The sequence below is a fragment of the Antechinus flavipes genome, chromosome 2, assembly GCF_016432865.1.
Source record: "Antechinus flavipes isolate AdamAnt ecotype Samford, QLD, Australia chromosome 2, AdamAnt_v2, whole genome shotgun sequence".
Classification (NCBI taxonomy): Eukaryota; Metazoa; Chordata; class Mammalia; order Dasyuromorphia; family Dasyuridae; genus Antechinus; species Antechinus flavipes.
In genome coordinates this window covers 541,239,465-541,266,194 of record NC_067399.1, presented here as the reverse complement: position 1 = coordinate 541,266,194, position 26,730 = coordinate 541,239,465, and the positions used below count along the sequence as shown (strand labels likewise).

The following is a 26,730-nucleotide window of genomic DNA, read 5'->3' as shown; positions in this document are numbered from 1 at the left end:
AAATCTTTGGGTCCCCTTTTACACTTTTAAAAATTGTTGAGGATCCCCAAAAAGCTTTTGTTATATGAGTTATACCCATCAATAGTGACTATATGAGAAATGAAACCAACTTATTATTATGAAAATAGTTTTGATCTTAAGAACCCTAAGCATTTTGGGGATCCCCAGAAGTCCCTAAACCACATCTGGAGAACCATTGAATTAGAGGATAGTTAACAGCAAATGAATTAGTGAATGGGAGGAAACAAGGAATAGTCGATAAGAGGATCATCTCAACAGAGAGGCTGGGGACTACTACATCCAGGTTATTAGAAGTCATTGGATTGGATGTTTTTGCTTAATTATTTATCTTTGTTATAAGGAAAGATTCAATCAGTGAATGGAAGTAGCAGGGTGATTTTCCAAAAATGACTGTGATGCAAAAAGGAGGCTATAAGACTTTTCTAAAAAACAAGATGTTAATTAGAGCTCTAGCTATTAAAATTCTAATAATCATCATAATTAATAGGAGGGTAGTTGGTGAGAAGAGATTAGGTTAATTATCCAGGGGCCATGGGAATCACGGATGAGGACAGTGGGAAGTACTTAGTCAATGAAAAGGAGAGGAGCAGGTGGAACTCTCTCACCTGACACAGTGAGGCTGGCTCCCCGGCTGACTCGGACACTGGCAATGTTGGAGGCCACGCAATGAAAGATACCACTGTCCTCAGCCCGAAGCCCTGTGATCTGCAGAACACCCTTGGGAAGCAGAGTATACCTGCCAGAATCAGAGACAAAGACATACAATCTATCAGTCACAGATGCAAAGACACAGACAAGAAGCAAATACAGACAACCCTAAGGTAGAACTATACAAGCATTACTCAGATTCAAGAGATAGTCATGGCATTTTACGACTCAATGAGATCAACAAGAGGAAAAGTTTCATGTATACATCAGTATTTTGTAGAAACAAAAAACAAGAAGGAAAGCGGCTTCCCATTGACTGAGGAATGACCAAACGAGTCATTGTACATGAATGTAACGGAACATTAGATAAAGAGAGGGAGTCCATCATTGGTCTGAAACACTCTCAAGTGAGAAAAGTCCCTCTACCAATGCAGTGATCCCAATTCCTCCATAAGAGTCAAATTAAGCTCTGAGAAATAAAGGCATTTGGCCAAATTAGTAAGTAGCAGAGTCAGGTTTGAATCTCTTTTTCTGACTGCAGATTTAGCCCTCATTCCAATATATCACATGATCTCTTGAGCCTTCTTCAAACTATTAAATCCAAAAAAAAGGTAAATACAAAATGACTTATCATGGACAAAAGTTGGAACCTAAGGTCCATTACTTCATGTTCAGTCTTCTTTTGGCTATAATTAGCTCTCAGCCAAGGTCCTGGGAATATATCATTTGCACCCCACTTCAGGCACTCTCCTCAAATGCAACTCATGGTCTTAGAGAGTTGTCTAGAGCAAAGTTTCTTGAACTGTGGATCATGGCCCCATGTGGGGTCACATAACTGACTGTGATAGTGGCAAAATTATAATTTATTATCAGTAATATTTGATTTGTATACCTATTTTATATATCTATATACCTGGAGTCATATAAAAATTTCTAGGGCAAAAGTGGAAAACGTTTAAGAAGCCCTGGTCTAGAGGACTAAAAGGTTATCTTACACTAATCTTCTGTTGTACAGGGTCATACAGCCAGTATATATCAGTGCTTGAACCCAGATCCTCCTGATTTTGAGGTCACTTCTCTTTCCACTTCATCATGTTACCTCTCAGTGGAATATTATCACACCATGACATTTGGAAATTTGAAGTGAAATGAAGAAAGGCCAGAACAACTTACATAGTGACTATAATAATGGAAAAGGAAACTATACTCTAACACTTCTGGTCTTTTGATCAATACAGTGACTAAACTATATTGTATACACTTGTGACAGAAGACTTTGGATGGTGAGGATTCTTAGACCCACCAATCTACATTTCAATGTGTCATAAATATTCAGAACTCTCTCCTCCACTCCAGCCAATGGGTACAGAATGAGACATACATTTTTAGATATGATCAATGTGTTGATTTATTTTGTTTATGACTCATTGTTACTATTAAGGATTATATTTTTGTACGGGAAGGAATCAATGGGAAGTAACAGTGATATTTTAAAAGGATATTGATAAAACACATTTAAAAGAAATCTTTAACTCAAAGAATCCATAGATACCCAAGTCCAAGATATCCACAGATATTTAATCTATCCACCTACACCCCATGTTATAAATGAAGAAACTACACCCCAGATGAATGAAGTTGTGCTCTGACATCAGAGCCAGGCTTCCTAGATCCCTGGTTGATGATAATTCCATTGTAACTCAGTCACATAAACGTAACATTTGCAAATAAACTCTTGCACACAGGGCTACACAATCACCTCATAGCACAAACATCAGCAGGGATAGCTACTATCAGTCATTAATATCTCCAACAGCCACTTATGACCACCATTGATTTCGTTAGTTTTTCTGCCACAGGAGCTGCTCACTCACCTGTCATTCCTTGTGTCAATGGGGATATGGTTCTTCTCCCACAGGATAAGGGGCTTGGGAAGCCCATGGATCTGGCATTGGAACCTGGCCACTCCACCCTCTTCACCCACAGTGGCCTGCGGGTGCACATGAAAGTCCGACATGGCTGGAAGGAAAGAAGAGGGGAAGAGCGGAAAGTGGGGGTCAAGAAACGCGTGAAAGATTTGACTCAGAGAGGGCATGGGAAGAATCTGGAATGGTGCCTCTCCAAATGCCATTTTATTCTTGGCTGCAGCTCTTATATTTAAAGGTATGTGCAAAGATCATGATAATGTAAATGGAAATAAAAAAAATTTTTAAATGAATATTATAAAACTACAAAGAACAAGAATGCCCCAAAAGAATAGACTAGAGAAGATATTTTCTTTACTCTATGGATATGGAAAGCTGCCTATATTTTCCTTTTTTTTTTTTTGGCTTTTTTGGCTTTTTGTTATTGTATTGATTGATTTTGACTGTTTTTTTTTTCTCTTCTCTTTCTCCCCACATCCTACCTGTCTCTCTTCTCTCCCTGTTTCTCTCTGTGTGTGTCTCTATCTTTGTCTCTCTTTGTCTCTTTCTCTCATATTTTGCTATATGTGTTGGATCTCTGGGAGAAAAAATTAGGGCTACAAGAGAAAAATGTAAGGGATATAAAAACAAAAAAAAATCACATATTCCAAATGTCAATTACATATTGTCTATTTAGTATGTAAGCTCCTTGAGGGCAGGTCTGTTTCATTTTTGTCTTTGTATCTCCACAGATTTGTTCGTTGCCTAGAATATAGTACTCAATTAATAAATGCTTGTTGATCAATTGATTAGTTTTCTGGTTGGACAACTCACATCATCCTTATATCTGTATTTAGGTTTCCTATCTCTGAATTCACACCTTTAATTTCAATATTCTTTTTCCAGCTCCAATAATATTTGTGCCTTAAAATGCTATCAATCTTTCATGCCCAAATAGCATCACCTCCAAGAAGTCTTCCTTCATTCCCACTTCCCCACAACTGAAAAAAGGATTATGGGACTTGGAATACAAAAGTGCCGCAGATGTAATCCAGAGGTTCTTAACCTTGGCTCCCTGGATCGATTTAAATGAGTCAGTGAATTGAATGGGGGGAGGGGAAAACTACATTTTTATTCCCAAGTATCTGTTTTCCTTTATGTTCTATGCACTTAACATGTTTGTGACAAGGGGCCCATAGATTTCAGCAGACTTCCAAAGATGTTTATGACACAAAAGAGGTGGTACTGAGGGCGAAGGTCACACAGGTATTAAGTAAGAGGGTAGGAATTTAAACATCTGTATCTGACTCCAAATTCAGTCATTCCTATACATCACATTACCTCTTGCCCCTACCTAACAGCAATTTATGTCTGTCTCTTTTCTGCACTTAGCACAGAGGAAAGCTGGAGCTCAGGTCGTCTTAATTCCAATTCAGGCTTGCTTTTTCTATAACTAGAGGTTAGCCCAGGGCCTGGGAGCATCTCATCTGCACCCCACTTTCCACAGTCTGTTGTTGTACCCTCAGTTCTGGAACAGGGACTCCACCCCAATGAGACCCTTTCTTAGAGCAAGGAAAGAGGATTGGGATTTTAATCATCGAAGTGACAGACAAGTGGATGGTGAGGATTCTCAGACCCACCAATCTACATTTCAATGTGTCATAAATATTCAGAACTCTCTCCTCCACTCCCATCCTCACAACCTTTTGGGGCTCTAAATTAACCCCTTGAACTCTGGATCCAGGGGAATGTGTACAGGGATGGCTGACTATGCATCCACCCCCCCCCCAAAAAAAAAAAAAGACCTGATCGATGCTCTAGCGTTTTAAAATTGTATCATACCTCACACAAAGCTATTGGGAAGTGAGGGGCGGGGGGAGGTGGCCAAGAGGCTGCAACAGCTTCAGGGTCCCTATTTCATTAATATCCATTTTGCTTCAAGTGTTGTGAGCCTAACTCACCATCTGTCCTCGCAGGCAGCCTGGGCCCCCTCCTTTCTGCCTCAGGCACTCCATCAACAGGGACAGTTGTTTCCCTCTCCCTTAAGGTGCCTCTTTCCCCTTCCCTATTCCCCTCAATTAGGGAGAAGAAGGGAAGCATGGGCAGGTCCAAGGCTGGTACCACTTCTGGTCCTCGCCTCCGAAAGCCATCTCCCTCTGTTCCTGGTCCCTCACTTGTCCCCTCACCCTCACCACCGTCCTTTGCTGAGGGCAGAATCTGGCACAGAATCCTAGATTTAGGGTTCACTGAATTCTATCTATTTTAAGTAGTGGGATAGGAATTTGAACCTCTTTATCTGTCTCCAAATTCAGCAGTCATTCCTATACAACACATTACCTCTTGCCCCTGCCTAGAAGTAATTTGTGTCGACCTCTTTTCTGCACTTAGCACGGACAAAAGCTGGAACTCAGGTCATCTTAGTTCCAGTTCAGTCTTGTTTGTTTTATAACTAGAGATTCACCCAGGTCCTGCAGCACCTCATCTGCACTCCATTTTCTGCAGTCACTGTACAGTAAGGAAACAGGAGACAGAGATAAGTGACATGCCCAGGGCCACACAGCTAGTAATTAGGAGTAAGATTCTGAACCCTGAATGGCGACTTCTGCTCTTAAGAGCCTGTACTGCTGCCATCCCTGCAGCCACTTGGCGTTTTCTGAAGTGCCCACTAGGTGCCAGGTGCAATGCTAAGAAAAAAAGAGAGATCCCGCCCTCAAGCAGCTTACTACTGATAGGACACTACTGAATGTCAGAAAACACTGAAAATCCCTTGGACCCATTGCTTTTTATCTACGTGCCTTTCCCAGCATGTCTGTAAACATGTGATTAAGTAGCTTCCATCACACACACACACACACACACACACACACACACACACACACACACACCAGCTTCCATGAATGTTTGAACACGAGCAGTGGTGTGCTGATGAATGTTTAACAAGCAGCCCTCCACCCTCCTTTTCCAACATACACACTCTGCATTAATATTTTCTCATAACTTTCTCAACTCTAGACAATCAAAACAATAAATAAAGTCCAGATTTTTAGCATTTGTTTATTTCAGAGATAGAAAGGAAGTCTGAGGTGGTTCTAACACATTCTATGATGTCTATGGATGTGTGTGTCTGAATGTGTATACTTGTGTGTGTCTATATTAAAATATATATTTATATCAATCTGCCTTTATATTTCATACATGTGTGTGTATTTGTGACTGTGTTGCTGTATAATTTTGTATTTGTGTATGTTAGCCTATGTATGCATGTGGAAGTGAATATGCATGAAATTTAGAGCTGACAAGAATCCTGGTCATTTTTTCCAATTCCCTCATTTTACAGAGGAGAAAACTGAGGTTCATACCAGTCAAGTGACTCAAGTAGGTATTAAGTAGCAGCACTAGGATTCAAACTCAGGTCCCACTGACTTGAAGACCAATATATGTTGCACCAGACTACAGTTTAATGTGTGAGGAACTGGTGATCTGTAGTGAAAAAAAGCACTGGATCTGGTCTCAAAGAACCTGGGTTCAAGTCCTGCCTGCCTCTTCAGCTCTATAACAATGGTTAAATCACTTTACTTTTCGGAGCCTCTGTTTTCCCATCTACAAAATGGGATAATAACAATTCCACTATTCTAATGGGCTTCAATGTGCCCTTAGGCGAGGCAATTTAGGATTCAGGACACTCTGACCAAGTCTGGCTCCAGTTCAGTTGCTTTGGGAGCAGGGAAAACAGACTCTAGACTGGTATATCCTCCACTCCACTGAATTTTGGCAAGAATAAATAAGAAAAGAAAAATATTCATTCAATTAGCAAAACTAGATTTTCCTGGGCTCTAAAGAAAAAATGTAAGTAAACTTTTCAATCCTTCCCCCTGACTCCTCTGTAGAAAGTGGGGGAATCCATAGGTATCAAACACCGCACATAATGTCAGATTTTTTTCCCTTGTATTGTTCGGTTTTTTCATATTTTTTTTCTTTCCTTTGGTAATTTTTCAAAAATATTCTTTGTTATAGGGGATAGCTGTCTAGGAGAGGGACTGAATAGAAAACTGGGAAATCTCAGTGCTATAAAAATAAAAGGTATCAATAAAAAATATTTTTTAAAAGATGAAACTAGGGACAGCTAGATGGCATTGTGGATAGAGCACCAGTCTTGAAGTCAGGAGGACCTGAGTTCAAATCTAGCCTCAGATACTTAGCACTTACTAGCTGGGTGACCCTGGGCAAGTCATTTAACCCCAATTGCCTCAGCAAAGAAAGAAGAAAAGATGAAACTAGATTTCACACACATACACATTCACACACCTTACCATAGTACTTTCTTGTTGATCTACCCTCACGCAGATCACTTCCCACCTCAGTCTCAATACTTGTCCAATATGTCCCATCATAGCCGATTGCACTAGATGACAATTGGAGGATGCTAAAGCTAATCCTGTCCAGTCATGGGATGTCTCCTCCCTTTGCAGAAATGTAGCTCCATTGCTTCCAACTCTCTTAGCTCTATAGAGAATCAGAGCCCTTTTTCCTGAGCATGGAGAGCATGACCCTACACCTAGACCCAAGAATATTTTCTGGGCTTGTGACACAGTCTATAACCAAGCTGGGAAAATGTGGGGGGTGTTTAAGAGTCCTGGGTTCCATAAGCCCCTTCCTTCATAGTGTTATCAAAGCTAAGAAGGTTTTGGCTTCGAGTCCTATATCAGGAGTCATTGGGAAAGGAAGAGAAAATTAGGGGCTTGTCCATCAAATCTCAGCTCAAGCAAGCAATGGAAGTCATCCTGGGCATCCCCAGTCTGGGTTCCCATCCCCAACCCTAACTTCAAGAACAAAGGGGTCATCCTCTTTTGTGGATTTTTTGAGTCACTGAAGAAAATTTAAATTTCCATCAGAATATAGTGAAAAATAAAGATGTAATTTTTTTTCCCATCCAAGGGCACAGATTCCCTGAAATTTATTCATGGACCCCTGACCCTAGGTTAAAAACGCTGCTCTGGAGAAACGGTAAAACATCAAGTCCCCGACTCCGTAGCAGGGAGGACCAGATGTGGCCCCAGGGCCCTGCCTCACCCAGGGAGCTGGAAGCGGGGCCGCATGGAGCCAGGGGGTGAGGGGGGAGGGGCGAGGAGCCCTTTCTCCCCTCCATACTCCAGCTGGCGAGGAGCCTGTGCTGCCTCTACCCCAGGGACCCTGGGGAAGAACTAATGCGGTTGCCTCCTCATTAAAGGGCTTAAACCTTTTGTGTTTCCCTCCTCCTCTCCCTAGAGATTTACCAAGCCAAAGGCAAAGCTGAATTGTTACTGAAGGGAAAGGGCTGGTGGAGGAATAAGGTGGGGAGAGAGTGGATTCTGTCTTGGGGAGCATTGGAGATAGAGAAAATGTAGCCCCAACTAGCATTGATGCCCTTAGGCCCATTCCCTTCCCTTGCCACTCTCTCTCTCTCCCCTTCTCCATGGCTTTAAGTCATAGAATATATTAAAAATTGAATCTGGGAATCATAGAATTTAGAGCTGGAAGAGATTTTAGAAATTATCAAATTCTATACCTCCTTCAAGGTAAAACGACCTACCCAGGGTCACAGACACAGAGCTTCGTATTAGAATCAGATATCTCTAGTTATTAAGTTTGCTGTTTTCTTTGTCTCCTCACACTTAATCAATGCTTGCAAATTGATTGATGTCTGCAAATCCCTTACATTGCTCCTCAAAATATGTATATAGACACATATGTGATTTATGTGTATATCTGTTTTTTTATATATACACTTACATAGGTGTATGATATAGTATGTGTATATAATTGTTTCATATTTATAATAGTGTATATTTCATATACACTAATATATACCATTTAATAATAAATATATAAATATAGATATACACATATATTTTTAAAAAGGTTTTAGTCTCTCAATTTCCATCTTATTCATATCCAAAGAGATAGGGAACTGAACTGTATGTCATTTCATGAGTACTGGGGACTCCTGATGAGGAAAGTCCCTCTCCTGAGGCCCGTGGGTCCCTCCTAGTCTTAGAAAGCTGTCCAGAGTTCTGAGAGATTCAATAATTGGCTCAGGGTCATACAGCCACCAGGTACCAGGGACAAGATTTAAACACTGAGTCTCTTGGCTCCAAGTTTAATTTTCGAATCTGTGACATCATGCTATCTTAGCATTCACTTCAATACCTAGAGAAAACACTCAGTTCTGCCAGGGAGAAATATAAATTTCAGGTGGTGACTGCCATGATATTTTGGGCACGTAACTCATATCCGGCAAGGCAAACCTCCCTCCCAGAAGACCCCAGCAGCCTGAACCAACACCAGCCCTCCCAGGTGATGTAATTCAGCATGGGGTGGGAATTCAGAGAAGTGGAAGCAATGTGTCTGAAGTCATCCCCTCCCCCAATTCACCTTGGTTCCAGCTAACAAGAGAGGTGTTTATTAGTGCACAGCGTTGCAGGTGATGTGTGGACTCAAGAGACCAGGCTCCATCTGTCTGGGGAAATGGTTCTTCTCCCTACACCTGCTCTGCCCCTGAGCGCAACCCACGGGGACTCTGAGTGACCACTGCTTGCAGATCTGTGAGGGGCCAATGAATCTGAGCCTGCTTGGAGATGTGGTCTTTCCTACTAAGCTCTCCAAATAGATAATTTTGATTATATTAAGTTAAAAGTTTTAGTACAAACACAACAAATGCAGACAAAATTAGAAAGGAAGCAATAAACTGGGAAAACATTTTTACATTTAAGGGTTCTGAAAAAGGCCTCATTTCTCCATTTCTCCTCAGCTCCACCAAGGCATGAATGAATTTATGAAAAACATTTACTAAATATTTACTATGTACAAACCACTATACAAAAGCAAAGAGTCCTTGTTCTCAAGGAACTCACATTATAATTATTGTTTTCAACCATGCTCTACTCTTTTGTGATTTCATCTGGGGTTTTCTTGGCAAAGGTATTAGAGTGGTTTACCATATTGTTCTCATTTTACAGGTGAGGAAACTGAGGAAAGCAGGGCTAAGAGACTTGTCATGGTCACACAACTAGGAAGCATCTCGGGCTGGATTTTAATTCAGACTCCAAGCCCCCACTCCGTACTTCCTTCACAATCTAATAGAGACAAAACACATAGAACAACAGCTTGCAAATGTTCCCCCTATTTCTCGGCCAGATTTGCCAAAGCTAGCTGGATTTATTAGGAGCCTCTGGGAATCTTCCAAGGTACTTCCAACTTCCAGGCAGGATTTTTCTCTCAGGAATAACAATCCTTTCTCCAATAGCTCCAATTGTCTCTCTCCACCAGTGTTCCAGGATGGGAACATGCCTGACTGACAAGCCTATTCTTGGCTCTAGTTGGTCTCCCTTGGAGGGATAGGATGTAAGTTCATTGTGAGTAAGGATAGTTTTACTCTTTATCCCTGTATTCCCAGGACCTGGTATACTGTCTGCCACCTAGTAGGTTCTTAAAGACATTTATCATTGATTAAGTGATATTGTCTTCGAGATACAAGCAAATTCCAAAACCCATCAGTGAGAATTTGGAAGACCCACTTTATTGTCAGCAACCAAAATTTTGCCAAATCACTCATTTGTTCTAAAGTACAGTCTTAAATTTTTTTTTTAAAGCAAAACCAATCTCTTTTTCTGGGCTACTTGTAAAATGAAGGGATTGGACTAAATTGGACTTCTTAAAACTGTGGGCTGGGGTCTTTTAATTGAATGTAGGGGGTCACAAAATTATAATTATCAGTAAATGTTTAATTTGAATACCTATTTTATATACATATATATGCATGTGTATATATATACATGCAGGGTTAAGTTAAAAATTTCTCTGGTGAAAAGGGATCTCAAGTGCAAAAAGTTTAAGAAGCCTTGGACTAACTAGATGACCTCTGAAATCTCTTCCAACTCTAAATCTACAGTCTTCTTCTCTTGTTCTAACCCCCTCATTTAATTTTATTTTTTTATTGATGTTTTTGTTTCCCTCCCCTACCCTGTGAACCTTCTCTTGTAATAAAGGTTTTTTAAAAAGGCAGGGGGGAAGTAATTTTTAACTAAACAACACATCAGTCAAGTTTGACAGTTTATGTAATGCTCAACAACCATTGTCCCCAATCTCTACAAAGAAGGGAGGCAGGCAGGGAAGTACATTTTCTCATCTCTCTGCCTTCATTTTACAGAGGCAGAAGCTCAGTGACACTCTAGGGAGGTGTTCCCACAGGATTGCATGGTGACTCAAGAGCGAGAAGCTGTCTGTGAGACCCCGGGACCTCAGGAGAAAGCAGTACTTTGGAAATATCGGGAAAATTTACCTTCCCCCCAATCCGGTGCCCACCTGTGTTAGAGCTTCTAGGTTCCATATCCTGGGCTGAAACTGATTAGCCAATGTGCTAATGGTCAGCCACCATTGGGGCACACAATTCACTCCCCAACATCATCGCCCCATTAGGGAACCTATTCACAGAAATACAAGCCAGCATTAAGGGTTCCCAGCCCACTTCCCCAACATAAAACACATAAACACACTCACAGAGGCATCCGTTAGGGAACCTATTCACAGAAGGACAACCCAGTATTAATGGCATGCAGCACTTCCCCAACACACTGCCCCAAGGATACCTAGGGTACCTATTCACAGAAATACAGTCTAGCATTAGGGGCACATAGCCCACTTCCCCAACACACACCACAGAAAGTAGTCAGAGGGCCTGGATTCAAATATTGCCTGAGCTTAGGGATGTCACTTAACTTCTCCAGCTCTCGGGGTCCTCATTTGCAAAATGAGAGGGTGAGACAAGCTAGCCTGAAGTTACTGTGAAGAGCAGGAGCTAGGTTGTAGAAGGTTTTCCTGAATTTTCTCTCTAGAACTGAATTTTGAGAGTGAACCCTGATCAGTAAAGTATGTGGGTGAGGAAGCTGGCAGATGAAGGCCATGGGAGAGGAGGAGGAGAAGTGAAACACTCACCCCCAATAAGGGTACACAGTTTAGGAAATAAAACTTCCCCACATCCCTCCAGGCTCCTCTGGCCACTGGGCTCCAAACTGTAAGGCAGGGATGGGGGGGGGGGAGTGAGGGGCCAGCTTTAGAGGGAGGCAGTCCAAAGGAGGAGGAAGGAAGCAAAAAATGGTAGGGCAGGAAATGACTCCCTGATACCCTCTATAAATCACCTGGGGAGGGGGAGGAGGGAGGGCTACAGGGAGGCCAGAGGCAGCTCAGGAAGGGGAGGGAAGGGCTTTCCTCTGGGGGCCACTGGACTTGGGTAAGCCTTGCCTGGTCCTGATTACAGAGGGGGAGAGGAGATGCTAAAGGGGCTGAAGGGTGGGGGAAGAAGCAAAGAGAAGGATGGTACAGAACAGGGCTGGTGAAATGATGCTGCCTGATTTCAAAGTTTGGGCCTTCTGGGCCTCAAGACCGCCAACACTGAGCCCATCGGGCCACAAAAGTGCCCTGTTATGGACCCCTGATAATACAGATTTATTATTATCTGAAATCCAGAGAAATCCAGAGAAAATTAAAATCTGAAATCCATCTCTCTTCTCTTTTGGAGATAGAGGATGTAACTATTAAATCCTGATACTTCAATTAATGAATAAACATTTATTAAATGCCTACTATGTGTTCATCCTTGTGTTAAGAGCTAGGGATACAAGAAGAGGCAAAAAAGCTCTTGCTTTCAAGGAACTCACAATCTAAACAAATGCAAACAAATATATACAGAACAAATAGGAAATAGCTAATATAAGGAGGGCAGTAGAATTAAGAGGGGTTGGGGAACACTTCCAGTAAAAGATGGGGGTTTATATGAGATTTTAAAGGAAGCCAAGATATGACCACAGGCCCATCATTAATCCCTCTGTGACTCACTTTACTCTTCTATAAAATGTGGGGAGGCTGGACTGCATAACTTTGAAAGCCTCTTCCATCTCAAATCTATGATTTTTCTCACTGTCCCCCAACAACTGTCTTCCACCCAACAGGTCTAATATATAGAGCCTCGTAAATTCAGCTACCAGGTACTCTCCAACCCTATCTCCTCTCTGTCATCACTGGCCAAGAAGGCCCAATTGTTGGATTTTGTCCCTACACTTGCTTACTTCTCCCCACCCTCCCCCAACAATTTTTTTAAATTAATGCCTTCACTTCAGACCCATGAAACCCTCGCTTACAACAAAGAAAAACAACTCCAAAAAACCATAGCCATCTGGAAAGAGTATGCAATGGCCCCCCACTTTTCTGCAGAGAAGAGGAGCCTATTTCATCTTGTTCTCCAGAAAGAAGATTCTTCACTGCAATTATTCTGAATTCAACTAGTTTTGAGCGTCTTGTATTATCCGTGTTAATTTCTAGTCAGCCACACTTGATCCTAGAATATGGACTAAGAAGTAACTTAAGACATCAAAAAATGAGCCCAATCTCCTGATTTTTGCAGATTAAAAAACCACTGGGGCCCAATTAAATGCCATAAGCTGTCCACCCATCACACAGCTAGGAAGTGACAGAGACTCATGCCCTTGTGTCCTTTCTCCTAGGGAGGTATCCCGTTGAAATTTGTAGCCTCTCTACAGATGATGGGTGGGTGGGGGAGTAAAGGGAGGGGAATGAGCACATTATAAATCAGTCAGCTCAACCACTGAGCCTTGCTAGCCTCTTACTACTTTGGTATGGGGCCTTTTAAGAGACCCCCAATAAACACACTCTTCATAGGAAGAAGCCAGACCCAGTAATTGGGGCCTTGATTTCTCCAGTAAAATGTTTACAAAGCCCATAAACTCATGGCTTTATTGGTCCCGGCTCATTCACTGGATTGGAAGTAGCTCTCGGAGGTGTAATTAAAGCACCTGCTGTTGGCCCATGACATCTAGCTCTGCTCTTCAGCCCACTGCTCCTCTAGGGACCCCAGGACAGGGACGTCAGGTGTGGGTGTCCCCACACAGCTGAGGGGCAGGGCTGCTGCCCGGATAATCACACCTATGAGCCTTCTCAGGTTCTAACTTTTCAGAAAGCCCTCCCGTGGGTCTGCGAAATAGCCTCCATAGGAATTATTATCCCATATGACAGATGAGAAAACTGAGAATCTAGAGAGATTCTGGGACTTGCTCTGTGAAATCTTTAAAGCTAGCAGCAGAGTTGACTGAGATCTCTCGACTCCTGGACCAGACTCTGCCATACCTCCCCACCAGCTGTGTCCCAGCTGTTTTGCTGGACATTGGCAGTTCCCACTCAGCTCAAACTGTGGGAGAGCAGGAAAAGTCAGGGGTAGAGAGCCTTCTATTTTTTCTTTCCCTTGAACCCTGACCTCTCCAAAAATAAAAGTACAAACCAACAAAGTGAAGGCCTGGGTTTAGATTCTAACCTCTAAATAGAAGCTCTGAGGGGGAGCATGGCCTGGTGGCCAGGAAAGTAGCTGGTAGGGGTGGGAGATTCCCCGGATTTACAAATAAAATAAAAGAATCACAACCGGCCCCACTCAGCCTTGCTCAAAGCAATGATTTATTTATCTGGGGCCTTTGCCTGGATGACCCTGCCCTGGGGAGCCTCTGAATTCTCTTTGTCTGCCCCTGGGCCTCCTCACCTCCCACTCTCAGACCCAAGCCCCTGAATCCTACCCCCCTCCTTCTCTCATCAGCTCCCACCCCCTACTGATCCCTGGGCCCCATTTCCTACACAAAAGCCAACTTTGTCTTTAAAGTGAGCAGCCATAAATCCACGTTTCTTCTGTCCTCTCCCCCCCAAACCAGGGAGCAGAAGAGGAGGGAGGAAAGGACATTGGGAAAGGGGAAGGGGAGGAAGGTGCTCTGCCTTCAGAAAGGCAGCTTCATCAGCTGCCCCTTGGCCAGTCTAGGGTGAGAGAGGCAGTTTGCCTTATGGCCTCATCTTGGCTTTAGGTGGACAGCAAAATGCACAAAGCAGCTGTTGGGGAGACATGATATGGGGTTCTCCGTCTGGCTCTGTACTAGATTTTTTTTATAACACAGGGAATTAAAGGCTCCAATCTTTAGCCAATATTCTTTAATCTCCATAACACGGAAGCACTTCCCCATCACCACAATAACTCACTTTTCTATGGGGCATTAAGGTTTGCAAGGCTCTTTGAACAAACTCAAGGTTGTTCTCTTAATACTGGCCTCATTTTACCGATGAGGAAACCGAGGACAATTTGCAACTTGCAACTAATATAGTAAATAAGAATTCAGATCTTCTGGAATCTAGGTTCATAATTCTATCCATTTTCCCTTTATGATAAGTATAAGTTAATGGCTAGGCAGGTATCCTTTTAGCAGACTCGAGGGGTTGGTTAATTCTCACAATCACCATTATCATTACTACCAATATAATCACCACCACCTGCTCAGAACAACTTTTTATAGTGTGTGAAGTGTGCTTTATATCCATGAATCCATCAATCAACAAGCATTTATTTATCAACTACCATGTGCCAGGAGCTGTGACAGGCACTCAGAATACAGAGACAAAAGTGAAACAATCCCTGCCCTCAAAGAGCTAACATTCTTCTGGGAAAAAATGAGAAAACATCATATTATGGGGATATTGTCACTATACAGGGGTATACTCTATAGAACATCTTCTTAAATAAATTTTTATATACTGTGTAAGTGTGGTACTTTATAATATCTTCTGAAACTAGACCTGATCTTATCATATCCCTATTCCAGTTGACAGCTAGGGCCCATGGTGCATAGAGTCCCAGACTTGAAATCAAGAAGAGTCATTTTCCTTATTCAAATCTGGTCTCAGAGTGGACCAACTATCTGTGCGACACTGGGCATTCATTTAACCTTGTCTGCCTCTGTTTCTTCATTTGTAAAATGAGCTGGAGAAGGAAATGGCAATCCACCCCAATATCTTTGCCAAGAGAACACCAAATGGGATCAGGACGGAAAACAACTCAATAACTGAATCTTACTCCCTATTCCCTCCAGGATAAAATATAAAATCTTAAGTTTGTCTTTCAATATCATTTAGAAGACCTGACTCCTTTCCTACCTTTTCAGCTTTCTTACTCTCCTTCACTTTATTCTGACATCCTTCAAAGCTGGCTTCCATGCTGTTTGTAGAACAAAACTCTGTCTCCCAAATGCAGGTCTTTACTGGCTGTCTCTCATGCTTGCAACACTCATCTCTGTTTAATGGCTTCTTTGCCTTCTTTCAAGTCTTTTCTAAAGTCCCATATTTTGCAAACATTTCTTCCTGGTTCTCCTTAATCTTAGTGCCTTCCCCCTGAGACCAACCCCCAATTTATCCTTGTGTGTACATGGTTATTAATAAGTTTATCAACCCTATTAGACTTTATTCCTTGAGGGCAGGAATGCTTAATTTTTGCTTTTCTTTGTATCTCCATGCTTAGCACAATGCCTAAAATATAGTAAGTCTTTGATAAATGCAAGATGACTGACTATAGAATTAGATAAAGGGTGAGTTGAGAGAAACCTTACAGAATACATGGGATATCATAAGTAATCTAGAATCCAAGTTACATCACCAGAACCTGTCCCACAGGACCTCCCCAGTAATCCTAGCTATCATAATAGCCACCTTCCCAAATAGAGAAGCAAAAGAAACATTTTGTGTTACCCAGTTGCATATAAGCTCCTTGAAGGCAGGAATTACTTTCATTTTTTGTTTTTGTGTGCCTGGTTCCAAAAGTAGTTCCTGATATACAGTGGACACTTAAATCATTGAACTGATTTCAATTGATCTCCTCCCTGAATCTCCATATAGCTGGATTTTAGGGATGGGAAACAGAGAGTAAGGACAATGCAGAATTGAACCAACTAAAAGAATTATTTGGAAAGCAAGCCCTTCTTGAGGATCAGTTTAAGGATATGCAGCATGGCACCAGACAATTTTTGAGCTAAAAGGGACTGATTCAACATGGCACCAGATAAAGAGTTAGTGGAAAAGGATTTTAGGATCCTTCCTTTTACATACAGCTCAGTCACTCAGGTTTGGGTTTTGACCACTTGTATTTATTATTGAGAACAAAGAGGAGTTTCATTGGATAAAGCAACATCTCTCCAAATCCCTGAAGCACTTCTTGGGAGTTATTAAACTTAAACTACCCTTGAACCCCAAACTTATTTGTCACAATAACTACTCATGTTTATATAGCTCTTTCAGATCTAAGAATTTACTTTCCTTAAAACAAACTTTAGAAGAAGGTAGTACAAATATTATTAACTCTGTTTTATAAGGACAATATGAAAAATAAAAATATTTTAAAAATATTATGCTGAGAAAGGATGAGGCAGAATGGTATAAAGGTTGTTGTTGCTTAGTTCCTTCCAACACTTTACCACCCCATTTGGGGATTTCTTGCAAGGATACCAGAGTGGTTTAGCATTTCCTTCTCCAGCTCATTTTACAAATGAGGAAATTGGCTTGCCTAGGGTCACACAGCTAATAAGTTTCTGAGGTCACCTTTGAATTTAGGTCTTCCTGACTCCGGACTTGGCACTCTATTCACTGTGCACTAGTTGTCACTTATCCCACTTTTTCCTACCCTGGTCATGGATCCATTGTTGGGGTTTTTTAAAGTAGAGATCAGAAAAGTCTGAGAATATCCCACATCAAGAGCTTCCAAACTCTGAATGTAGTTCAACGACAAAGTAACCTTCCTGAGAGAATGTGCTCTCCGCCCCTATCTACCCCTTTTTAAGAACCTTGAGCAGAATCAAGATCTATAGTCCAAATGCCTCACGGACATTTCCGTGACTAAACCCAGCTCTTAACTTACAGTTAACATGTTTAAATCTCACCTTCCCTGAAAGGTGAGTCCCTGTTACACTTCCCCTTATTCTGAAGACAAGGAAGTGAAGACACAGAAATCTGAAATAACTTGGGATTTGAGTCAGGATTTGAATCCAGATCCGCTTCGACGCTGAAGGCACTGTCCCGAGCTGCCTTCTCTGCAGAAATCCCCACATAACTATTCAGGCCGAGACCGCAATCCTAAGTGCCCACAAGCATCCACAGGAGAGCACAATTATACGGGATGCATAGCAACCAGCCCGCATTCACACACACAGAGGCACACATGTCCGTGCAAAGACACCAGCAAGTCCAGGAATGCACAGAGAGCGCTCCACTCCGGCACAAACACACACACTCACCGAGCTCCACACAGCTGACTTCATTTTAATTGAATCCCCTCAGGGTTTTTGGTACAGGCTTTATAGTGCATAACTAATACCGATGAGCAAGCTTGATAAAGGTGGTATTATTACTCCGCTAATGGGTCACTTCATCCACAAAGGCTCCCTAATTTATTTGAAAACAGGTTCCTGAGCCACAAGTAATGGGGCACAGATACCAGACTGGCTCCCCCCTGCCCTTCTCTAAGGCCAGGACCTTTTCAAATGTGGGCAAGTATTATATGGGCTAATCAAAAGCGGGAAACAAAATGCTCAAGCATCGGGGAATGGCTGAACAAGTGTGGCATATGAATGCAATTAGTCCTGATGGTATCCGCTGTAAGGACTGATGACTATGGAGCATTCAGAGGATTCTGGAGAGCCTCGAGGGGAGTGATAGGGGCCGGAAGAGAATGGAGGCAGAAGAAAGAAACAACCAAGGATTGGGACAACGTAGAGACAGCGAAGATGTGCAGGGCCCCAAATTCTGGTCAAACACAACGGTCGACGTCAGCGTCCCAGGGGCCAGAGATAAAGGTCAGAGTTCTCCTTTCTTTTAGCATGTGATGAATTGTGTCCAAGAAAGATACTTTGGAGGGGGGACTTCAGTGTTTGCTGGGAAGTCCGTTTATACAAACAAAATGTATCCACAAGATTTTTTCAGAGTAAAAAAAAAGGGAAATGGGGCACACAAAATAAAAAATAAGACCATCTACTATTCTTGGGTTCCCTGTGGTGAATCATTTGGGATCAAATATTTTAGAGCTGGATCCTAGTCGTAGGAACATAGGTCTATGGGTGGATGGAAGATACCCCAGTTAATACCCCACCATTTTACAGACTGAGTCAGGTTAAATGATTTGTCCCAAGTCACAGAGGAAGTGTCAAGTCCTCTGATTCTAGAGCAGGTTCCACTGTACCTTCTATCATTTTATAAATTTCACCATTTTATAATAATTATAATAATTTATAAAAATTCTCCATTTTATAAATGGGGAAACTAAGGCATAAAGAGAGTGTGACTTGCCCAGAAAGTAGCCTGGTCCAATGAGTTCTTCAATTGGGAAGTGAATGCAGGTATTCAGATTCCCTATCCAAGGTCCATTCCGTTGTACCAGAAGAACTAATTATGAAATAATGATTAACTGTATCAGATTGCTTGTTATCTTGGGGAAGGAAAAAGGGAGAACAGGGGGGAAAATTGGAATACAAGGTTTTCCAAAGATAAATGATGAAAACTATTTTTGCATGTATTTGAAAAAAATATTATTAAAATAAATAAAAACACTAAAAAATGAAAAAAAAAGAAAAAAGAAAAGGTGGTTAAGTGAATTGAATCCTGGGAGTGGGTTCTAATCCTAGTTTTGCTGTTGGCTGGATGTGGTAGTCATTCATTTTCCTTCATGGGGCCTCAGTTTTCTCATCCACAAAATGGTCATGGAGAACCATCTATTTAGAGCTGTAAAGGAACATGAAGGTTGTCTAAATAAAATCCTCTCATTTTATAGGTGGGGAATCTGAGGCCTAGAAAAATTAAGAGAGCTGCCAGGATCACATAGGTAGGCCATAAAATAGCAGAGCTTCTCCTCAAGTTCCTGCCTTTACTCTTGGCTCTGCCTCCCCTCAGAGCTGCTCTTCAAAAGTAATCCAATTTATCTCCAAGGTTTCTTATGGTGCTAAAAGTCTATCATTTTAGGGCCCAGAAGTCATAGATCATAGATTTAAAGCTATCGGAGACCTGAAGGGCATTAACTCTTCATTTTATAGATAAGGAAATAACCACAGAGTGTATAGGTAACTTCCTCATAGTCACACCACTTGTAAGTGTCCAAATCAGGATTTGAACGGAGGTCCTCCTGATTTCAGGTCTCACATTCTCTTGGCTTTGTGATTCTGCTTCTCTTGGGAGGCCAGGTACTAGAAACAAGTGGGAACACAGACCTGGATAACCCAGACATAGGAAAACAGGCCTTGTCTGCCTATTGGCTGAGAGCATCAGAGCTAGAAGGGAAAGGGAGATAGATGATCACCTAGGATGTCTTATGGGAGAGACAGAAGGGAGAGTGATTTTCATCCAGAAAGGGTCCTTCTAAAATACACAGTGGCTTTACTTTATAGAAATGTAAATATTTTAGCGCCAGAAATGTCCAATTTCCCACATCCATAGGTATTCATTTTCTAACATTCAGTTACAGTGAAGACTGGAAGTCCTAGGGGACAGTAATGGGCAGGCAGAGAGAGAAGTAGTATCATTTCCAAGGCCTCCCTCCAGTGGGGGTACTGACTTTGCCCCCAAAGACTCTATTTTCAGATTCACATATACTGAAGCCCTTCAATTTTCCTTAACAAGAATGGGACCTATCCAACAGCATCTCATCACTCTACCTTTCTGGTTAAGACACAAGATCCTCCTCATCCTCCCGAAAGGGGGCTTGCAAGGAGTGGGGGTGGGGTAGAGGCTGGCCTGGAGCTATTAAGTAAATTGCTTGCAAATGAATGTGTGTTCCTTTCAACAAAGGAATGAAGCTTATTGGGGATTTGTAGATCCTAAGGCATCCTAATGTAGTGAAAAAAATGCTGACTGAGGCAGCAGGAGATCTCAGATTCTAGTCTTAGCTTTGCTACCATCTAGCTTTGTGACTTTGGGCAAATCAGCCAACCTCTGCATCTGTTTTCTTAAAGAGCTGATAAAGTCCCTTCCTGTGCTAAGGTTCTAAACTTTAATGAGAAATGCAGTGGTTTTTCCCATCCAAATTTGGAAGTTTTCTCATTCCATACCAACAATCTCCAATCCCCTGTTCATTTCACAGGAGAACTAAGTCTGGAGTCTCTGTGCTACCAACCTTGCGGTTAGGAACAGCAAAGATACAGATATAAAATCCTCAGTGGATAGAAGGCTGGGCCTGGAGTCAGGAATACCTCTTCAAATCCAGCCTCAGGCACTTATTATTAGCTTCGTGACCGTGAGTAAGTCTCAGTTTCCTCATCTGTAAAATAAACTGGAGATGGAAATGGCAAACCATTCCAGCATCTTTGCCAAGAAAACTCCAGAGATCACAAAGAGCTGAACATGGCTGAACAATGACTGAATAACAAGCAAGCAAACAAACAAAACCCCTTAGCTTTTTTCACTCTGTGTCCACCAAGACAAACTGATTTGTCTTCATCTTTGAAGCAGGTATACAGTCATTCCAGAAGAACCTTTGCTGGATTAAAACTCAGGTTTCTTGACACTTTCAGTATTTTTCCACAGGATGTATTCTAATCTTATCAGTTTCATAGTCATATACAAGCAATTTCCTGAAAAATGGTTTTACTTAGTAGTAACCCTCTCCCTTTTGTTATTGGGGGGAGGGAATGAGGAATTTCTCCAAAATGTCCAAAAGTCCAACTTTTACCACTGGGCTTGGAATGTTTTTTTTTTTTTAAATTTCATGATCAACTAGCTCTTTTCAGCAGATAATTCCAATAGACCTGGGATGGAAAATGCCATCCATAGCCACAGAGAGAACTATGAAGATTAAATGTGGATCAAAACATACTGTTTTCACTCTTTTTCTTTATCATGGTTTTTCCTTTTTATCTTTTTTTTTTCACAACATGAGTCATATGGAAAATGCTTAAAATTATTGTACATGTATAACCTATATCAAATTGCTTGTTGTTTCGGGGAGGGGGAAGGTGAGGAAGGGAGAGAGAAAAAATGTGGAACTCAAAATCTTCACAAAGTCTTTACATATAATTGGAAAAATAAAATTCTATTCCCATATGTTTCTTCTTAAGGCCAAGTGGGCAAAGTCAGACCTGGGTCTCCATATCCAACAACTTGCACCTCGAGTTGAGAATCTGATGATCAGACGTTTTCACAAAATCTCACAAGAAAAGTAGCCAAGGTCTATTACCCAGAATACTAACTCTTTCACCCACTTGGGCAAATAAATTATTCTTCCAAGAGAGAATATTCTTTTCAACCCTTATTCCTTTATTTTTTCTGCTTGTCCTGAAGGGTTCAGTAGTTCTGCAGAATTACAATGTGTTGGGAAGAGCACTAGAATCAGGATTCTTGAAGTCTCCAGGACACTGGAATTCTAACACTGATATTTACCAGCATTGTGAGCCCTGGCAAGTCACCAATAGGTCTGAGCCTCAGTTACTCATCTTTAAAATGGGGACAATATTTTCAGTTCCTATAAGGAATCTAGGTTTGTATGTGGTTTGCATGTTGTCTTGTCCCCTAATCCCGAGCTCCTTAAGAACAGGGACCATCTTTTTGCCTTTCTGGAATACAAGAGGTACTTAATAAATGCTTATTGATTGACTGACAACCTATCTCAGGAGACCGTTGTGAGAAAAGTTCTCTAGAAATGTAAGCTTTTATTCCTGTGCCAGTAGGGGTGGACAGTGTCGGAGCTCCTTTCAGAAAGGCAACACCAGCACTGAGGGGCACCTGGCAACCCAGACCCCCATAATCCGAGAGCCTCGGTGTCCCAGTGGGAGGAAGCATGAGCCAAGGCGGTGGTTGGACTGCAATCCCAGCGAAACTAGACCGAATGCACGCCGGAGGAGAGAAGCTGAGCCCCAGCTGGGGCCCGCAGAGTTCAGGCATTCAGATGGCGGCCAGGGTCAGAGACCCCGGCCTCGGGGCCATGAGAGAGCCGCTCAGAGGAAGAAGAGGGGCCATCTGCTCCAGACTCCCCCAGAGGTCACTGCTGTGGGTCAAGCTTCCCCGCCCCCACTCCCCTCTCTCCCTTCTTCCCTGCTCGCCCTCTGACTCCTGGGACTGAAAGGAAGAAAGCTCCCGCCGGAGCCCGCTCAAAGTGGGACCCTGATAGCAGCGGACAAGCTGCAAAGGCTCTAAGCAAAGCCAGCCTCACGCTTGCCTCCTCCCCAGTTAAAGGAGCCTGGCTCCATTTCAAAGCTCGGAGGGACTCGGCGGTGCAGGAACAGGATGGGGGGCAGACTGGGAATTGGGGCGAGGCACACTCAATACTCGGTCACTCCCCGGTCCGGAAAAAGCAGATCAGGGCTGAGAGATGGGCCCCCACCCACCTAATCACTCTCTCTCTCTGTGTCACTCTGTCCCTGTGTGTCTGTCTCTGTCCCTGTGTGTCTGTCTCTGTCTCTGTCTGTCTGTCTCTGTCTCTCTGTCTTTCTGTCTCTCTGTCTCTCTCTCTTTTTCTCTGTCTGTCGGTCTCTGTCTCTGTCTCTGTCTCTCTTTTTCTCTCTCTCTCTCTTCCACTCCTTCCTCTCTCTTTTTCTCTGTCTGTCTGTCTGTCTCTCACACACATCCATACACACTCACACACGCTCTTTCACACACACACTCTCAGACAGACACTCTCACATACCCCCTCACACACAAACACCAATGCAGAGGGGCGGCTGGTCTGCAGCCAGGGAGACCATGGCCGGTTCTCACCGCGCCACTGCCCCAGTGGGGCCCCTTTGAAGTGCCCGGCAGCTGCACACCCCAGCACCAGGCGACTAATCCCAGCCAGACACGGGGCGTTCTCCTCCCCACCCGCCCCCCTCCATCGGCGAATAGCAATAGTGTCTTAGCTGAATGGCACTGGCTAATTACCTTGTTCGCACCACCGCTGGTGAATGAGAGAATCCGCCATTGTGCTAGGCAAATGGAGAAAATAAGCTGGCCATTGTCCTCCAAAGCCAAATGAGGGTTTGATGTCGCTGTCGTTAGAGAGATTCCATTTCCCTTCCCGCCTGTCCCCCCTCCCATCTGAAATCCACCGCCCTCCCATCCAGGCGCGGGCTCCCCCTGAAAAGTGCTGCTGTTAGTTGCTTCTGCAAGGAGATGAGTTCAGAAGGAAAATTAGGCGGCTGGTCCTGACTCCCCTAAAATGAATTCTTACGCAACCATTCTTATTCAATGAGAAACATTCATCCAACAAACAATTCATTCCACAAATATTTACCGAGTGCTCACTATGTGCCCACAAACACACTTCTGGCTCCTCCCCTCACCCCCATCTCTCATGCCCATCTTAGCCCCACAGAGTCCCGAGGTCTCCCTCAAATCAATTCAGTTCGATTCAGCATTTATTAAGTCCCTAATATATTCCAGGCTTTGTGGTTGCGGTGCTGACTGGTGGATGTAAATATTATTTCTCCATGTAAGCGTCTTGTGGGCAGGGCTTCACTGCATTCCCTGAATTTGTATTCCTAGAAGCTAGTAAGGGGCTTGGCAACTTAATACATACTTACTGAATTCATGAAAATGAAAATTCCTCAATGAGTTTATGATCTGGAAGGAGAGCAAAATGGTATGGAGGAAAGTGAGCTAGATTTCAGCCCAGAAGATTTGAGGTTCAAATTTCAGGTCTGCTATTGACTCCCTATGTAACCATGAACAAATCATATAACATTTAGCCTCAGTTTCCTTATCTGAAAAATGAGGGGGAAAGGAAGAGTCCCTTCTGGCTCTGAAACTATGGTGATTTGCTTTGACTTTTACATATTCAATTTTTTGTTCAGGGCTCATCTTTTTCTGCATTGCTGGATACATAACCCTATAATATCATAGATAAGAAACCCTTAAAATATCTCAGGGTTTAGGGTCAAAGGCCTTTGGAAATGGACTAGGTTAGGGTTATATCAACATTATGTGATTTTTCACCTCTACCCCCAGGCTTGATCTTACATTAGGCAGAATAAGCAGCTGCTGATGAGATAACTTTGAGTTCAAATCTGGTTTCAGACATTTAGGAGCTGTGTATAACCCTGTTTGCCTCAGGTTTTCATCTATAAAATTAACTGGAAAAGAAAATGGTAAACCACTGCAGTATCTTTGCCAAGAAAACCCACAATGGGATCACAAAGAGTTTAACACAGCTGAAATGACTGAACAACAAGAACAAGATAGGATAATATTTCAGAGTTACTGAGAGTGCCACTAGACACAATGTTTGAATTCCACCATTAATTAGTATCATAAACCAAGAACAGCTATGTGGCAAAGTGGCTAGAATGCCAGGCCTAGAGGGAGGAAGATTCATCTTTCTGGGTTTAGCTGCACCTCAAACACTTACTGGTTATGTGACTTTGGGTGAGTGATTTAACCCTGTTTGCCTCAGCTTCCCCATCTTTAAAAAATGAGCTATAGAAGAAAATGGCAAACTATTCCAGTCTCTTTGTCAAGAAAACCCAAATGAGGTCATGAAAAGTCAGACCCAACTGAAAAATGCCTGGAAACCAGGAACCAACTAATCCCAAACCTCCAGTTTCAGGGTCAACACACTGAAGTAGAATTAGCACTGAATTTGCAATCAGAAGATCTGGGGCAGAATCTGTACTCTGCTACTTACTACCTGTGGGGAGTTCAAATCCTGATTCTGTTACTAGTCATGTGATCTTGACAAAGTCATTTTTTGACTTTAGTTTTTCTCCATCTTAAAATGAAGAGGTCGGACCAGATGATTAAGGTCCCTTCCAGTTCTAAAAGTTTGTGATTCTAAATCACTTAGTTGATCCTAGTCTTAGTTTCATCATCAGTAAAATGAGAAGGTTGGCTGGACTACAAGTCAATTAATAAGGATTTATTGAGTGCTTATTGTGTTCCAAGGCCTGGGATAGGTATAAAAGTCACAAAGGGAAAAAAAAGGATAAAAAACAAAAAGAAAAAGATTCTGCCCTCAAGAAGCTCATATTCTATCCAGGGAGACAATGTGGCATAAATAATACAACATACATATGAAATAAAATACAAAGTAATTTTGGGGTAGCATTAGCCACTAATTCAGAGAGTCATGAAAAACTTCCTATAGGAGATAGAGTTTGAGATTTGTTTTGAAGGAAGAATTCTAAGGAAACTGAGACAAGACAGCATATTTTTCTGAGATTTAATGTTAGAAGAACAGCGAATAAGCCCATTTGATTAGAATGTAGAGTCTGTGAAGAAGGGTGATATGCTTTATTCCTGGAAAGGTGTGCTAGGGTCCAATTATGAAGAGTTTTCTGAGACAAAAAAAGAGATTTGCATCTTATCCTAAATGATGCAAAGATTCATTGGAGCTTTTTGAGCAGGAGACTGGAATGGCCCAATGTACATGTAGAATATCACAAAGGTCCTTGGAACCTAGCAGGGTTTCTACTCCCTTCTTTCCCCCAAGACCAAACAGCAAAAGCTAAACAAAACACGAGGATGTACTCCAGATCTCTGGGAAGAAATTGACTAAAGAGAAGCATTCTTGACTTAGAAATTTATGGTTTTAAGTATGAACCATTTCTTCTACTTCTCAATAGACATTTCTTTTTTACATCAGAAATTTTTATTTTATTTTTTCACTTGCATTTGGCTTTTTAAATTATATAATCAGATTTAGGTTCAACACAACCAATTCAGAGTGAAATAATTCAGCATGATTTTTTTATTTGGTTTACATAATGACAAATACTTTGTTTTTCAACCTACATGTTGAAAGAGAATAAGATAGGATGGGATTCAGGCTTCATTCTATTTAAGTGGCCCTGACAAACCTCCTACCTTAGCACCTAAATGCAAAACTAATCTTCAAGTACTGATATTTCAAACAACAAAATGTCTGTGTTAAAAAAAAAACAGTCATATGATTTAGTCATAAGAAAGAGAAAGCTGGACAATCACTTCATGATTATTTGCTAAAGAAGTTTCTCATCATTATCAATGCCCAAGTTACTAGAAATTGGGTGGGTTTTTTTAAAGTGCATTTTATAAAAAACATTTATGACACTGTAAAAAGAACCCAAATAAATAGCCAACTTTTGTGTCAGATCAATGGAATGCAATCCACTAACAGTTTTCAGAACTCATAAAAAGGCGAGAGAAACTCCTCTAAAAACTTATTTAAAAGTTGTAAATACACATTTCTTAAGAAATTGAATTTCCTAATTTGGAGTGGTGATATGGACTATCTCTGGATGCCAAATATATATCAATTCAGAGATCAGGAAGGCAGGTTTCTCCACCTCAATATATTTGTCTAGCAGTCATGTATGAAGCAGAA

At 42.0% G+C, this 26,730-nt stretch overlaps 1 protein-coding gene across 2 annotated transcripts in view; it reads right to left on the bottom strand.

The window, feature by feature from the left end:
- IGDCC3 (immunoglobulin superfamily DCC subclass member 3) overlaps window positions 1-26,730 on the bottom strand; it is a 68,938-nt gene that overhangs the window by 11,976 nt on the left and 30,232 nt on the right. The window contains exons 3-4 of one of the 2 annotated variants that reach the window (XM_051980842.1): window positions 2,544-2,688; window positions 627-757 (exon numbers count right to left, since the gene is read on the bottom strand). In XM_051980842.1, the coding sequence (XP_051836802.1) occupies window positions 627-757; window positions 2,544-2,688 (276 nt within the window). Of the gene's footprint in view, window positions 1-626; window positions 758-2,543; window positions 5,346-26,730 lie in introns of those variants that run through there. The other variant, XM_051980841.1, reaches the window with a different exon arrangement.